Genomic DNA, 16405 nt, shown 5'->3' on the forward strand with positions numbered 1-16405 from the left:
TGACCCCAAGCATTCCCCAGGGAAGGCGCAGCTCAGGGTCAGCTGGTGCCCGGCCCCCCACCCCCAACCGCTGGGAAGCTACTTCCAGCAGCCGACAGTCACGGCCTGGGGGTGCCAGGCCAGGCCCACTCACCTGCAAGGCTCGAGGCTCCGTGAGGCCAGGCCCGAGCTGGCGCTCCTCCTCTCCTTGGCCTGCAGCTGCCTGGGCGGCTGGACACCCACGGTGCAGCTGACCCGCAGCAGCAGTGCCACAAACAGCTGGGGGTAGAGCTCCAGCACTGCTGGCCCGGACGCCGGGGCAGATGCGACCTCGTGCAGTGCACAGGTGGCCTGTGGACGGGCCACCTCAGCCTCTGCCCCTACCCTCAGGGTAGGCTCAGAGAATGCTGGACCCTGCACCCGGGACAAAAACCAGCCTACAGCTCCTCTTTCTTTGCAGGCACCCGGCATTCCTTGAGCTCTTGGGCCCTGGGAGGGGTAGCTGTGGGGGTGAGATGAGGAGCCCAGCCCTGTCCAGCTTGGCCCACGGGGCAGAAGGCAGGCCCGGGGCAACGTGGCCACCTTGAGGACCAGCTCCCAGCATCTGCTCTTGGCTCCTCAGCAGGAGAAGGAAATTCTTGCAGCTGTTTCACTGTGGAAATGCTGCCAAGCTGGGTTTATTTTTTTTCCCGTAGGATGAAATAGAGTGGGCTCCCTTGGGGGCCTACACCTGCGGGGACTTTACGAGCCTGGGCTCACAGCTCGCCGGCTCCAGGGTTCCCATCAGCTGCCAGGTGCCAGCAAGGCGCAACCCAGGCTCCCCATGGGGCCCTCTGGCAGCGGCCACGTGGCCCCTCATCGCCTTCTGGGCCCACGGGGGAGGGCAGAGGGGGCGGTGCGTGCCGGCCCAGCCCCTACTCACTGCGAGGGGCAGCAGGGTGGCCACGCGGTCCGGCGTGCTGCTCAGCAGGAAGGCCTGGCTCTCCTCAAACAGGACGTCCTTGCTTATCTTCTCCAGGAGCAGCCCCAGGACCTGTGCAGCGAGGCCGGGCTCCAAGGCCAGTGCTCGCCACAGGGTGCAGGTGTGGCTGGAGGGGCAGGAGAACAACTCCTCTGAGGCCTCTGCTGGCCCCAGCTCCACAGCCCCGGCATGCCCACCGGCCTCGGCTCCAGCCAGGCCACAAACAGCACCCTGACTCCAGGCCCTGAGTGACCCCTTCCTCCAACCCAGGATCCTAACCAGGCAGCTTGATGGTGAGCAGAGACCCAGTCGTGGGGAGGTGTCCCCTGGAGCTGCCAGAAGCAGACACTGGGCTCCCTAGAGGAGTCACTGTCACCCCAGCCCCAAGCACGCCTGCAAGTCACTTCTGAGCAAAGAGCAGCACGTGGCCAAAGAGGCATGCAGGTGAAGTCAGGCAGAGGCTGCAGGAGGCCCGAGCTACCCCAGCCCCAGCGTTTACACAGGTTTGCAGCTGCACGGTACGTTTACAGGGAGAAGCGACAGACATCAGAGATCTAACCAGAACCAGAAACTCTAAACACAGAGTACATTTGGAAGCGAACCAACAGCCCTTTAGAAATGATGAGACAAGACACGCAGCGCTGTGCTCGGTGACGTACTTGACATCAGCCTGGACACGGCAGGAGAGAGAAATGGTGAACTGGAAGACAAGTGGAGGAAGTTGCCCAGAACCCCGCAGGGAAGGGTCATCAGATGTTCAGAAGCAGAGGTGTCAGGGGCAGGGTGGTGGGGGTGAGCGCACATTCGAGTGGCATCTCACAAGCAGAAGGGAGACGGTGTCTGAAGAGACAGGCTGAAAGTCGGGAGAGCTGCTGACAGACACTGACACTAACTCACAGGCTCGAGAAGCCAGGGAGCCCCCTGGCAGGACTAAGAACTGAAAGCCTCCGACTCCTCTCTGCCAGAAGATGCAGAGCACCATCAACAAGGGACACCCCGTGCGCGTCCCTTGGCCTCAGCCTAATCTGGGCTCACAGGAGCCAGAAAGGACACATCCTCTTACTCAAGCTAAAGGGAGGCATGTGCTGAGCTCAAGCTCCAAACCCGGCAACAGCCCTGGAGAGGGATGGCTGAGTAAACGTGGTCCAGACACAGAAGTGCAACTTCCAAACTAACCGAGTGAAAAGTGAAACTGCAACAAGGCCCTGTCAATCTAAAAAGACAGGAAGGAAGATAAAAAAGACCAAGGGAAGAAAAATAGGCAGTTGGTTTAATCCCAACCATATCAGCTATCAAGTGTGGTTTACTCTGGGAAAGGGACCCCTGGAGCGCAAAGGGTAAAAGGCCGACAGTGATGGCAGGAGGGGCAGTGGCAAACAGGACCGCCGCATCTGGGGAGTGGTGCCCGCTGTCTAAGCGAGAGCCAAGCAGGCCGTGGGAGCCGCACTCTGGGGCAGGTGCAGGCGCTTCAGGCCGCAACCACAGGGAAGGATGCGCTGCCTCCCTGTCCCCTGGCGTGGGGGTCTCCAGATCACAGGTGCCGGCTCCATCCACCACGTGGACCCAAAGAAAGGCATGCCCAGCGGGCCCTGAGCTCTGGAAGCACTGGGAGCAGAGCAAAGGCTGCCTGGAGGCCTTAGCGCAGAAGCAAGGGCCCTGGGGACTGGGGACCCACAGGGCCTGGCACAGGCCCGGTGTGGACACGCTCTGCCCTGAGAACCCCATGGCGGCAACTGGAGTGTCACTGATGCGCCAGTGGTATCCTCGGGAGCCAGGGTGGCAAATGGAGACCTTTCCTGGCTCGAGGAGGGCCCTGGGCCAGGGTCTTGCTCATGGATGATGGTGGATGGAGGCCCGGCAGAGCACCAGCCCCAGAAAATTGGCGAGCACTGCCCAAGAGAGCAAGCCATCTCCACCCGGCCCAGTGCCAGGGCCTCCAGGCTCCCACACACAGGATTAGGGGGCCCACAAATACTTGGTCAGGCGTGGGGACACCAGAGCATGGAACCCGATCCATCCCTGCAGGTGGGTGAGCACCAGGTACCTGTCAAAGGGCAGGGGGCTGCCCAGAAGGTTGGACACCACAGAGGCACAGTGGTGGGTGGCCAGGGCAAACACGCTGTGCTGTGCGGCCTGTAGGATGTGCTCCTCTTGGGTCTCCTGCAGCTTGGAGCGCAGCACACTCACAATCTCAGGCACCTGTGGGCAGGCGGCAGTCAGGCCAGCGGCAGGACATGCCCACGTGCGCACCAATCCCTGGGGCCAGGGAAGCCAGCACCCCTCACCCGCCGGTGATGTCGGGGCTCCTTGCTCCCAGCCCTGATGAAGAAGGACAGGAGCCAGAGCCCTGAGGGCCAAGGGAGATGACTCATGGCCCCAGAGTCCATGTGGGAAGGGACAGGAACCCAAGAGGGGCCTGCTGGCGGGAGGTGCCAGGACAGACAGAAACACACACACAACCTGAGGGGACAGAGTGGGAGGGCCAGGCCACGGGGGTGAGTGCTGAGGCTCACAGGGTGACCCTGCCTGGACCCCTGCAGGCAAGACACAGCTGCCCACTCCTCACCGGAAAGCGCTCCGTCCCTCCTCCCAGGCCATAGGCTTGGCTAGGAGGGGCGGGCTTTCTGGCCGTGGCGGCTGAGCAGCAGCCGATGGGCAGCAAGGGCACCCGGCGGCCCGAGCCGATGGGGTGCCGCCCCGCACCGTCCATATTGGACAGCTAGGAAGTGTCCTGGTATGAGGCGAAAGTTGATGACAGTGCTGGCCACAGCCCCAGGGACAGGGCCCCCTGCATGGGGCAGCTGGCGGTCATGGGCTCCACCCTGGGGCAGGGCTGGCTGAGGACCCCCCGGGGGCCCTGGGCCCAAGAGCAGAGGGAAGGGCCCGCCAAGCTCTGACGGGACCCACGCCCACAGCGGGGACAGGGGCAGGAGGGAAATGTAGGCACACGTGTGGCCAGCCTGAAGGAGGGGCTCTGTCACCACAGTTCTCAAAGGATTTGTAAACATAACCAAGTCCTCTTTCTATGACCCGAGTCCACAAGGCTGACGACCTTCTAAGGACCTGGACCTCTTTGCTATGGCTCCGCCCATCGGCCCCGACCCTCAGCCCATCCAGCTGCGCCTCCCTGACCAGCTGGCTGCCGCCACACTGAGCCTGCTCAGGAAGCCTGGCAGGAGGGTGGCCCTGAGCCAACTGTGGCTGGGTTCTCGTCTTGGCCGTTGGCGTGGGCCCAGTGACGTTCGTGGGTAGATGGGCTGTGATCGTCCCATTCACAGTGCCACTGGAACAGGCCACACCGTCTCTGGGGCAAGGAGCGTGGTTCACTCCAGTCTCCTGGGCTCTTTCTCAGCCATGAGCGGCAGGGCTCCCCAGAAGACCCCAGGCCTGGCTGGCTGGCGCTGGTACAGTTTTCGTGGGTGCCGGTGATGGTGGCGCCCTGCGGAGGCCTGTCCCTCACCCCAGGTTCTCAAAGTCCCCTGGAACATAACTGCCTGTATGTCTACTTTACTGCATTTCAAATTTCTGCGTGTAATTTTTTCCCTGTTTCCATTTGCTCCCTTGGGTGTCAGTCTGAGACACTGTCTCAGCTCATCTGTCTCTGTTGTCTTTGCTTCTGCAGACTTTCTCAGCAGCAATACCCATGAGCCCCAAGAGCAGCTTGGACCTCTCTGGAGCCGTGATGGTACTCCAGTGCTCAGGTGTGGTGGCTCTGGCTGTGTCCGCACCGGGTTCTCGGTTTCCCGGGACTGGTGAGCGGGGCCCACCCTGCCCAGGGGGCTCAGGGCCACCTCAGGCCTGCTGGGCTGCTCCACATTCGCCCTCAGCAGCCCACACCCGCAGCTCCAGACTGGGAACCCTCTTCATGGGGTCCCCCCACTCCTTAACCTGCACAGATTTTTGTGGGCACGGCTGCCTCACCCAGGCACATGCCCAGGAGGAACCACTGGGCTGGGGCACCCTCTGCCTCGGGTCTGCCGGCCATCTCTGTGGAGCGGCGCTGCTTCCCATGCCTGCACGTTGGGAGGCAGCTGTTCGTTCCTGCCATGTCCCTCTGCCCTTGACCCCCAGTTCCCTCTGCGCCCACCTGACCATCCTGGGGTGTTGGGGCAGGGGTCAGCCCAGCCACAGGTCACCGACTAGGACTCCTTTTTCTGATTCGGTATCAGAGAAACTCAAGTCCGACTGTCCAGGTGTCTCTGGGGGTCCCCCAGCAGGCTCTCAGGGCAAGAAAGGAAATGGTACCAATGGCGCTGATGCCAGTGTCCCTGTCACGTGAGCTAGAGGGGCCTGCTGCAGACAGACTGGAAGCGTGGGGCAGGGACACCACCCTGGGGTGGGTGTGCTGAGTGGGTCTGCAGGCTGAGCCGGAGGAGACAGCCTAGCAGCTCTGGAGGCCGGCAGCCAGCTCAGCACATGGGCCCCGGGAGAGGCACCCTGATTTATCCAGTACGGGCAGGACTCAAAACTACTAGTAAACTTCTAGAGAAAAACGGAAATCTTCGGGACACTGGATTTGGTAATGACTCCTTGGAGATGAGACTCAAAGCACTGCATGTGGAGCTGCAGCAAAAGACACGATCTAGGGAGAAGACGACCTATGCAAAAACACCTGCCAGTCATGTATCTGATAATGTGTTAATTTCAGAGTACAAGCAGCTCCTACAGTTCCAAAATGATATCGAATCCAATAACCTGATCTGGAAATGGGCAGGGATGTTGACTTCTCCAAAGAAGACAAATGGCTGGCAAGCATATCCATATCACTCACTGCAGAGGAATAGCAAGTTGAAACCAGTATGACATGCTGCTTCACACACATCAGGGTGGCCACTATTAAAAACACAGGCATTGACCAATACTGGCCAGAACCCCCGTGCCCTGCTGGTGGGAACGTAAACGGGTGTAGTCACTATGGAAAACAGTATAGCGGTTCCTCTGAAAATTCAAAATAGAATCACCATAAGATCCTGCAATTCCACTTCCAGATGTTTACCCAAAACAAAATAGGATCCTGAAGAGATATGCCTTTCACCCACGTTATACAGCAGCATGGCTCACAACAGCCAAGAGAAGGAAGCAGACCAAGTGTCCACGACAAAGGAACGAATCAACAAAACGTGTGCATGTATATACAGACACCAGGACCACCAGCGGCCACGGCCTGCAGTCCGGCTGTCCCCCTCCCCCCACACAGAGCCCCAAGGCTACCTTTCTACCACTCAGAGCTGACCCAGGAGCCCCACTCAGTGCAAAACCTGAACCTTGGCCCGTCAACCCCTGGCCGTCGCTTGCAGTCACACCCTCCTCCATCCTCCTTCCACTCCCTGCCCCACAGCCTCAGGCCCTGGCTGGGGTCCCACAATGGCACACGTTCCCCTCCAGGCGCCACACCACACACACCCCCACCCCCACCTCGGCAGGTGGCCCCTCCACACAGGGCTTCTCCACTGGCAGCTCCTGCTTCGCCTCCCCCCAGAAAACACCTGTGAGGGACCCATCCAATACAGGACTTGTACCCAGAATATACAAAGTACTTCTGCAAACTGGTAAGAAAAGCACAGACCACCCAGAAGAAAATGGCCAAGATCACTCTCCTCATGGAGGAGATCTGAGTAGCCAAGAAACATGCAAGTGTTCCAGGTCATAAGCCACAGAGAAACGTGCGCGAAGGAGCTGGGACAGCCCCGAGGCCTTCTGACAGCCCTGGGACAGCTTTCCTGCGGCCCCAGTCACTTTCCTGGCCGTGTCTCCAACCGAAATGCACCCTCAGGTCCAAAGGAGCCTGACTCCAGCAGCACTTGTGCTCAGACTGGGAACTGCCCAGCACTTGCTGAGGTGGGCGTGAGGGAGTGATGGGGCGACCCACGTGGGCCAGGCCTGGAAGACACGCCGTCCCACAGACGACGGCCATGCACACCAGACGTGAGGCTCCTGCTACACGAGGTGCATCCCAAGCCCTGCTCTGTGCTGCAGAGAGCTAGTGGCACCCTGTGGAGCCAGCTGGGGTGCCAGGGGCTCTGGGGTTGGTAGGGCCTCTGCTCCTGTGAACCCCAAGGCTGTCCACTTAGCACAACCCCCCTTTTCTATTGCTATGCTTCACTTTAATAGGGAGCTTAAATCTTTGTCCAAGCACATGGGAACGCACCTGCTGGGTCATGTAGTTCATAGGACTCACGGGCAGCCATGAATCTAGCACTCATCTAGCAGTCACCTGAGCTTTGGAGCCTGTTCAGGCCTCAGGACCTGAGCACATCTGTCAGGGTGGCTGGCAACTGTTTGGGGACCACGTGGGCCGCCACATGAGCTCATGGCCAGAAGGCCTCAAAGGTGATGATGGGATGGTGGATAGGGCAGGATCTGCGTGTCCCGGACGCCTCTGCTCTGGGCTGGACCTGCCGCGGAAGCCTCTGTGCCAGCACCTAGTGACCCTGTGGACCCCTGTCCTCACCAGCAATGTGAGCAGGGTGCTCAGCCTGTGCCGGCTCAGTGCCCAATCACAGACCCTAGCACTGGCCTTTCCCTTTCAATTGCCTTTTCTATCTTTACGTTCTGAGCAGTTACTTTCGCCTAGTTCAGTCTTCAAAGAGAAGAGGAAGATTTATCCCATCAGGCCCACAGGGAGAAGTGCAGAGTGCTGAGGGCCAAACCTTCACAGAGCAGGGAGTTGGGTGGGGAGCCCCAGGTTACCAGCCCTGCCCACCGGCATTCCCGGCTGACCCTCTGGACATGACCACGCCCACGCCATGCCCCCAGGGAGCTCTAGACCAGGCCCTGGCCCCGCCCCCAGGCCCCACCTTCTCCTGCAGCATGTTGCCCCGTTCCTTCAGCAGGCAGTTGATCATGACGCTGGCAGCTCTCGAGCAGTTCTTGTCGGGATCTCCCAGGCTCTCAAACAAGGTTAGCAAGAGGTTGATGAGCTGATCTGGAGGGAGGCGCTTGGCAATAAGCTAGGAGGACAGTTGTGTCAGGAAGACAGAGAGGAGGGGCTCAGCACACCTTCGGGGCGTGGCATCCCAGGGACAGCTTCTCAGGGAAGGACTGGCCCCTTTCAAACCCCTCCTCCAGCCCTTCCCACCCTCTTACAGGCCCTTAAAGCCTTTAGAGCTTCTGCCAGTGCGGGGTGGGGTGGCCCACGCCCAGGACCCCTACCCAGACTGAAGCCAGGTCTAGGTGCAGCCCTTGGCCTCCAGGCCCCTGGAAGGGGGTCCCTGGGCATCTGCAGGGCCCAGGTCAGCACCCTCCCAGAGGCTTCTCCTGACCAGCGGGGTAGACTAGGAGTGGTCCTGGTGTGCAGCCTCTCTAGAGTAGAGTCAAGGGCAGATGGGGGCATGCTCTATCCTGGACTCCCCAGCCTCAGAGGCTCCAAAGCACCCTCAGCTCCTCCCACATAAGAGAGTCCCTGTGCTCCCTCCACATAACAGAGAGCAACCAGAAGTTAGGGCAGATAAACTCTGTACAGAGAAGAAATAAAATCACAAAAGTGGATGAATATTTAGAAAGTCTGACCCCCAAACATGAAGTTCCCACTCCCCCTGGACTCCCCTTGGGCTGGGTCTTTGCTTCTCAATGTCTCAGCCCTGCTGACCCCCACAAAGGGCCCTGCTAACCCCCTTCCCTTCCATCTTCAGCAGGAGAGAAAGCCTCCAGACCCCTGAGGGTCATTTCCAGTCACCAAGTGGAACAGAAGCACTGTCCTGGCTTGGGAGTCACCGGGTGGGCTAGGGCAGCTTTCTCAACCTTGTGGAGCCAGAGGCTGAGCTCCTGCCACGCCCTACTGGGCCCCGGAGGGTGGGCCCAGCAAGTGCAGGAGGGGCGGGCTGGTGCTGGACACAGAACTCTGATAAGACCTGCCTGCCTGCCCAGCTGGCACCCACACAGCCCGTACGTGCAAGGAGCTGCTGCAGCGGCCACTGGCAGGTACCTGGGCAATGCTGTGGCAGGTATGGAAGAGAATGGCAGGGTCAGGGTGCACCAGGCCATCTTTGAGGCTGAGGAGCTGCTCAGCCACGTCGTCCTGGTAGTCTCGCGAGAAGCCTGCAAGGCAGCAGGGCACGTGGGGTGGATGCAGGCCTTCCCTGGCCACCAGAGGCCCAGCCTCTGCTCCCTCATCCCCCTAACACACAGACACTGCTGCCCAGCCAGGGGGGCTCACCCACACAGGTCAGCTGCAGGTATAGCAGGGAGTGGATGCAGCTCACAGCCTCTCGGCGAGTGGCAGGCCAGAGGTCGGCGCACCGTGGGGAGAAGAGGCCAATGAGGAGGCCCAGGTTGTGGAAGGGCACCAGGGCCTGGAGAGGCAGACATAGGGCTGCCGTGGGGACTCTGGGGGCAGATAGCCAGAGATGGCACTGGGGCTCAGGAGTCGCTGGGGTGGGCAGGTACCTGTACCCCCTGGACCCAGATATGGGCAGGCCTGTGACCAGAGGGCAGCCCTCCCCCAGCCCAGGGTGGGTCCCAAGAGGGACGAGAGCTGGGAAAGCAGCGGTGTGGACAGGGCATGGCCGGCTTCTGATCACTCCTCAGACACGTGGAATTCCTGCCCCAAAAGCCAAGGGGTGCTACACAAGCCCTTTCATCCCCATGGGGACTGGGCCTGTTCTTCAGAGCCTTTCCTGCTTTCCTTGAATACAGAGCCTCTCAACCGTGCTCTGAGCAAAGGGCCCTGTTTCCTATGCCCCAAACTGGGGGACATCAGCTACCCACCACCCACACACAGCCCACACACAAGTGGCTTCCCTGGGAGGGGCCACCACGCGCCTGCCCAGCACAGGCTCTTGAAAGGTGTGGGGCTCCACGCTGTTACTCCTCCCAAAACCAGGGGGAGGCTGGACGGGGGTTGAGGGCCACCAGCTGCGTTCCTCTCCACAAGGGCAGAGCCCTGTCTCATCACGAATGCAAAATGAACTCTGGTTGGACCAGGGTTACGTGAAAAACAGGCCATGGGAGAACCTGGGTAGGAAAGCCAGCCAACAGACGATGCCCTGAACACAACAAAAAAATAAACACTGCCAACCAACGAGCATCTTGCTTGAGAGTTAATGGCTTGGGGCCACCGCCAGTGTCCACCTTCCTGCAGTCAGCAGCACAAGCCAGCAGGTGTCGAAATGGTGAGAAAGGCCAAACTCATGGCCTTTGTGAACGGCTGTGGCTGTGTGTCTGAAGAGCAGAGAATTAACTAAACACTCATTAAGAGTCATAGAGAAATTTTATTCCTTATAAACTACCCAGTTCCTACCAGTTCCTAAGTATCCAGAAGTCCAGTTCTCCTGCCTACCACAATAAGTAAATGATTATGTACAGTGGAGACAGCAGCGACAGACCGTGCCTCTGCTAGGGCCGGGGGCTGGGGTGGCCAGGTCCACCATTATCAGCACAGGAGCCCTTGGTACACTCCTGTCAAGGCCACGCGGGAGCGTAGGAGGACCATGCCCGTCTACCCTAAAGCCAGCAGAGTAACGGCCTCGTAAGAACAACTGCGAGGTTCTAACAAGGGAAGAGGAGCTGCTGAACCCCAACAAAAACTAAAATGCAAAGTAACCACGGGGCTCTGGGAGGCGCTCCTTCCCACTGTTCCAACTAACGGTGCTGTCTTCTCTGCCGCGCTCCAGGGGTTCACAAGTCCCTACCTTGGCCGGAGCTGCGGCTTCTGCCTCCAACACCCATCACCCTTCCCTGTGTCGGGCAGGCTCCTAAGGATGAGGCTGCCCATCAGGTTCAATGCTGAGTGGCCAGCCCTGGGGACACTTGCTGACCCTTGTGGTCCTCTGTCCACAGCCCAGGAGAGGACAGTGCCACTCACAGCACCAGGCAGTGGGAGACGCGAGGGCCCCATGCTGTGGCCCCGGGCCAAGGGATGGGCATGCGGCTGAAGAGGGGCCTCACAGGCCGCCCTGGGGCACTCACGCTGATCTGCAGGTGTTGAAGGAAGAACTGCAGCAGGCAGGCACTCAGGCCGACCGCCCGCACCCGCTCGTGGCCCCTCGGGGACTTGATCCATGGGCTCAGGTGCTGAGGAAGAAGGGGCTTCAATAGGTGCAGCTTGGGGCAGCCTCCCTGCCAGGCCACCCTCTGGGCACGGGGGCCAGTGCACCAGATCAGAGTGGGCCCCCTGGGCAGCGCTCCCCCACCCCCTCATTCTGTCCTGCTGATGTGGCTTACGGCCACGGCCACCCCTGGCGTAATCTCTAGCCATGCCCATGCAAGGACATGGTGTTCCTAGACACCATCCACCATCATGATGGCCTCAGAGGGTCAGGAGTGCCCATATGGGGCACCTCAGGGTCTCTCTGTCCAGGCCCCACGATGGGGGAGCAGAGAGATCAAGCTCCGAACCCCTGTCTGCTCAGACTGCACCCATCTGCATAACCCCCAGGCCAGAGGGGCCCTGCCCACTGGCTCGCAGGCCGCCCCCCGCTTGCACAGAGTGCCACTGCCTGCCACACACCTCCAACATGACCTGCAGACCCAGGGGCGTCATGTTCCACAGAAGAAGGCTCGTCAGCAAGTCCTTGAGGACCTGCACGGTGTCCAGGTACAGGGACTGGAACAAGAGAAGCTGCCAGTCCTGCTGTGAGCCCCCACCCCTGGACAGGGCCACCATGGGGGCCGCTGATAGCTCCTGGGGGCTGTCCCCCACCTCCCACCACAGGGGTCGCTGATACCTCCTGGGGGTCCCCCCCCACTGTGGGGGCCGCTGATACCTCCTGGGGGCTGTCCCCCTCCTCTGGCTCCGGCAGCACGGCCATGACACGGTGCAGGCAGCTGTGAATCAGGTCCGCCTGCACCTGCTCCTCCAGGGCCGGCTCCAGGGTACTGAGCCGCCAGTTAAGGCCCAGCTCTCACGCAGAGGGCCCCCCACAGCCGCCCCCCAAGGAAAGGATACACCAGGTACGTGCAGGCAAGCATGGCCTTCTTCCAAATGGGCGTCTTCAGCGAGTCTGGGGGCTCCGCTCTGATGAACTCCTGGGAGAGCAGCCGCAGGGCAGCCCTTGGCCAAAGCTCCAGCTTGCCCCCGGGTCAGGCCCCACAAGCCGGGGGCTCGGTCCTCCCCAGCCCGCCCACACTCACCACCATCTGCGCCACCAGCTCCGCCTTCCTCGAGAGGTGGAAGGAGCTGCTGTGGGCACTGCTGCAGATGGCCTGGGTGGCCATGCACACACTTTGCACCAGGCTCAGTCTCAGGGCCGGGTCCTGCAAGGACAACTGGGCTGTGGGAGCCACCAAGGCCCGAGGCCCAGGGGTTGAGCCCGATGGGAGGGGGCCACCCACAGTGGCGAGGCCAGGGCGCCAGCCACTCTCCTGCAAGCCAGACGTGGACTCCCCTCCAGTCTACGGGCTCTCGGCCAGTCCTCCACGTAGGCCAAGATGGGTCTGCGAAGGAACCCAAGGCCTTTGGCTGTGGGCCCAACCTGGGGGTCCCGGGGTCACAACCCTGGGCAGATGACTGCAGGTTCGCCAGGCGCTATCCAGCTGCCTCCCCCAAGTGGAGGGGACGCAGCTGCTCTGGCAGAGCCCCAGCAGAGGGCTGGCCCCCAGCTCTAAAGGGCTGAGTCAGAGAGAGAGTTCACAGAACAGCCCCGGCCCAGAGACCCCAGGAGACCCAGGGTGGTGGGGGTCCGCTCTTCAAGGGGACAGCCCAGCCACTCCCAGAGAAAGTTCCCAGGTTAGTGCCAGAGTCCACAAGGGAGTTGTGTTAGTGAGGCAGAGGCTGTTGCCTGGCTGCAGAACTCCCCCAACCAGGCCCTGGCAGAGATGGAGTGGAGCCAGGAGAGGGGCACACTGAGGCCCCTGCCCGGCCTGGGAGCCACCACCTCCCCTCCGTCCCCCCAACCTCCGGGGCCTGGGCCAGGGCAGGAGCTCCTAGGCCCTAGAGGGCCGTCCTGCAGGCCTTGCCTGAACTGGGACTAGGATGCCCCAGGAGTGCCCCGCTGCCACCCCGGCCAGCCCAGACAGAGGAGAGAGCCCAGGCCCCGCACACTGTACCTGGGTTTCTACCTTTATCCCCAGAACCTGGACAACAGAAGTGAGACAAGTCACATAAGCGGCTGCTGAGGCAGCGCCCTGCCCCAAGCCACTGAGACACCCAGCAAGACGCCCACCTTGGTGCTGAAGCACTCGGACATGTTCCAGAACAAGTCCGCCTCCACCCTGGCCAGCAGCAGCTCGCGCGGGGCCCCGGCCGCCACATGCCCATAGCACAGGATCAGCGCACTCCTCACTTTGTTGGCCTCACTCTCACTTCGATTCTGAGAAGTCAGAACTCTGTGACAATCACACCCCCAACAGGAGCCGCGCCCTCTGACCCCAGGTGCCAAAGAACGGCAGAGCCAGTCTGAAGGAAGATGCCACTTGACTGAGGAGTCTGGGGCCTGTTGGGGACCAAGGGTCAAAAGGGAAAGGACGCAGGCCGGGACCACAGTGGGAGGGGCAAGCAGGCGGAGGGGCTGGGGACTGAGAGCTTCCAAAGGGCCAGGTGGGGTCCCCGTCTTCGCTTGGGTAGCTGCCCAGGGCCCCTCTGTCCTAGGGCCCTGTTCATACTACACCAGCCCGAGACTCCGGCACTGGTAACCCTGGTCCAGGAAGACGGGCTAGGGTAGGAGCAGACAGCGCAGATGCTCCCCAACGACTGGCTTCAGCCCATGTGCAGCCCCCACTAGCCACCAGGGGGCAGATGACACACAAACCAGGGGTGGGACAGGAAGGGGCTGCTCCCATCCTGCTGCCCAGAGCCGGTTCGTTGCCCCCCACCCCAGTGTGGGAGAGAGCCCACACATGCCAGCCCCACCCATGAGGAAGCAGAGACTGGAGGCCAGCTCCCTGCCCCACCCCCGGCCTGCAGGGCACCGAGCCCAGGAAGCTCTAGGACCAACGCTGTCCGCCCTACTGAACCTCAGCATGCTGGCACCGCAGCTAAGGCAAAACCCCGGGCCAGCCCACCCCAGGCCTCCCCCTCAGCTGTCAGCCTGACCTCACTACCTTAAAAAGGTTGAAAATGCCAGCAGATTTTCTGAGTACGTCTGACTTCACAAAGTCGTCCAGCTGGGCCAAGGTGTCATCCAGGTGGGAGATGGCACAGATCCCAAAGCAACAGGCAAGGCCCTGGGGAGGCACAGGTGCACTCACACCTGGGCAAGGTGGGGTGGGGAGGCGTGCACACACACACACTGGGGGGCAGCCACCTCGTGCTCCCTCTCCTCCTGGTATCGGGCCGTCTCCAGCAGCTCCCGCAGGTGCTTCCTCACCACCTTACTTGAAGCGGCACCCAGGGTGGTCCCGACACATTTGTACAGGAAGTTCTGCAATGAAGCCAGACAAGGGCTGGTGCCAGCTCCCCAGTGGAGGGATGCCCCTAGCGGGGCACTCAGTGCCTGCACCACAGGCCAGACACACCACTGCACACCACTGCAAGGGCCAGACGTGCTCTGCGCACTGTCTGAGGAGCAGCAGGTGGGTGCGGAGCCCTGCGTCTCCAGCCGCCAGCCCACAGCCTTCTGCTCCAGGTCCTGCCAGGACCACAGCGGCCATCAGACAGGCTCAGGGAGCAAGAGACGGAATCAGGGGACAGGATCGAGGGCCGTGCCCACAGCACTGCTGGCGGTGTGTCCTCCTGCACCTCCTCCTGGGGGAGCTCCTCCTGGGGCTCCCCTTCCCCCTCCCCTCCTCCTGGGGCTCCCCTCCCCATGCACCTTCTCCAGGGGCGTCCCGTTGTAGTTGGGTAGCTGCTTGCACATTTCCAGGGTCAGGTGGCAGACCCAGGTGTTGTCAGACACGACAGCCAGGGAATCCCGGAGAAACTGCGGACAGGAACTCAACCAATGAGGGCAGGCTCGGCCTCTCACTGGCCGGCCTAGGGGAGAACCCAAAGCCCCAGGTGCCACAGGCGGTGACCACAGGTCCTGTGCCATAGCTCCGAATGGCCATAGGTAACTTTGAAGCTGAGACAGAAATTCTGGGTGGTCAGGTGTGCAGCACATGGGGCACTGGGGCCTCAACCAAGCAGGGGACAGGACGGAGGGCTCTCTGGCCAGAGCAGCCCCTGTGATATGACCCCATCGCAGCACGCAGTCCTCACCCAGAGACACCCGCCTGTCCCCGCGCCCCTCCCCACCACCTCAGGTCACGGCGAGCACCACCACTCGGGGGGTACAGTGCCCCCAGCACCCACGGCCCAGCCCTCCCCACCCGGCCAGAAAAGGGCCTGTTCCCAAAGCAGGCTAACTCTCGTCTTCTCCTCCTGTTCCCAAAGCAGGCTAACTCTCGTCTTCTCCTCTTCTCTCACCACCAGCAGCTTTTCTTCCCACTCCTTCTGTGACAGCGTTTCTTCACTGTATTCTGAAATGACCAGTCACCCGTTCAGCCTGGCAGACAGCAGTGGAGAGCTCAGAGTCCCCTCCACCAGGCCCAGGCCCCTTCGGCTCCAGGATAGAGGAAGAAAGGGCCCACATCCAGTGAGCTCGCGGGTGACACCAGACAAGGAGCATCTTTCCAGCCCACTCTCCAGGCCCTTTCCTGAACCACAGCAAAGGCGATTTCTTCCAACTTATAAAACCTTGGTCTCCAGTGGCCAGCCTTGATGCCAACAGGCAACAATCGGGGTCAGAGGAAGAGCGGCAGCGCCCACCCCTGGGCCTCACCGTCCAGGTGCTCCAGCAGCAGGGGGATGGCGGTCACCCACCGCTGACCCAGGGCCGGGTGGATGTCCTGATGCAAGACATTCAAGAGGCGCAGCGAGGCTGCCCCGCGACCGTCCCCCACATAGGGATGGGAAGACACGGCCTGCAGAAGGCAGAGTTGGGGCCTCCACCAGCGTCCTGGGCCACAGTGCTCCACCTGAGGCCGAGCACGGACACCCAGGTGGGGGCAAGGAGGCCCCAGAGACACAGCTCCCCAAATCCCTCCCGGAGTGCCTGATGGTCCTTCCCGGGGAAGTGACAGCACAAGGGTGGGGCAACAGGGACTAAGGGAGAGTCCACCCCCACCCCAACACCCCTCAGAGTAGGCACTGCCTGGAGGCCACCTGGCTAGGAGGAGAAGCCACTGGGGCCTGAGCAGCTGCTTACCAGGAGTCTGGTGGTGATGGCGTAGGGAGACGGGAGGTGCACTGCAAGGATAGAGACCACAGCACTCAGGGCTGCCCCCTTGGGGGGCAGGGAGGGAGGGCTGGGCTGGGGCAGGGGCACACCGTTGCCGTTGTACTGGATGAGGGGAGCATGGGCCCCCGCCTCCTGCCTCTTCTGGGCCAAGTGCACAAGGCTCCTGCAGAGTGGGCTCAGCGCCCTGGTGAAGCGAACAGGGACCAGAAACTCAAGCAGGTACGGCCAGAGGACCTGGGGGCAGTGCAGGGTGTGTAGGAGCGTGGCCTCCCTGCACTGCAGCCTCCTCACACCCACAGCCTCCCCACACCTGCTCCCAGACCGAGGGGTCAGGAGCAGGGTGGTGGGTCCCCCAGGGCAGGGGTGCTCA

At 61.6% G+C, this 16405-nt stretch overlaps 1 protein-coding gene across 18 annotated transcripts in view; it reads right to left on the reverse strand.

Annotated features, from left to right (window-relative positions):
• Positions 1-16405, reverse strand: part of MROH1 (maestro heat like repeat family member 1) — a 59260-nt gene that overhangs the window by 3310 nt on the left and 39545 nt on the right. For 9 of the 18 annotated variants that reach the window (XM_027560383.1, XM_027560382.1, XM_027560380.1 and 6 more), the window contains 20 exons: positions 16125-16269; positions 16003-16043; positions 15577-15718; positions 15162-15274; positions 14629-14736; positions 14122-14238; positions 13919-14041; positions 13042-13188; positions 12926-12952; positions 12011-12133; positions 11826-11905; positions 11605-11755; positions 11388-11498; positions 10847-10951; positions 9096-9231; positions 8865-8977; positions 7738-7890; positions 2985-3139; positions 902-1067; positions 134-330 (listed from right to left, as the gene is read on the reverse strand). In XM_027560383.1, the coding sequence (XP_027416184.1) occupies positions 134-330; positions 902-1067; positions 2985-3139; positions 7738-7890; positions 8865-8977; positions 9096-9231; positions 10847-10951; positions 11388-11498; positions 11605-11755; positions 11826-11905; positions 12011-12133; positions 12926-12952; positions 13042-13188; positions 13919-14041; positions 14122-14238; positions 14629-14736; positions 15162-15274; positions 15577-15718; positions 16003-16043; positions 16125-16269 (2453 nt within the window). The remainder of the gene's footprint in view (positions 1-133; positions 331-901; positions 1068-2984; positions 3140-7737; positions 7891-8864; positions 8978-9095; positions 9232-10846; positions 10952-11387; positions 11499-11604; positions 11756-11825; positions 11906-12010; positions 12134-12925; positions 12953-13041; positions 13189-13918; positions 14042-14121; positions 14239-14628; positions 14737-15161; positions 15275-15576; positions 15719-16002; positions 16044-16124; positions 16270-16405) is intronic. The other 9 variants (XM_027560391.1, XM_027560390.1, XM_027560374.1 and 6 more) reach the window with 8 other exon arrangements.

This window comes from Bos indicus x Bos taurus, chromosome 14 (genome assembly GCF_003369695.1).
Source record: "Bos indicus x Bos taurus breed Angus x Brahman F1 hybrid chromosome 14, Bos_hybrid_MaternalHap_v2.0, whole genome shotgun sequence".
Lineage (NCBI taxonomy): Eukaryota > Metazoa > Chordata > Mammalia > Artiodactyla > Bovidae > Bos > Bos indicus x Bos taurus.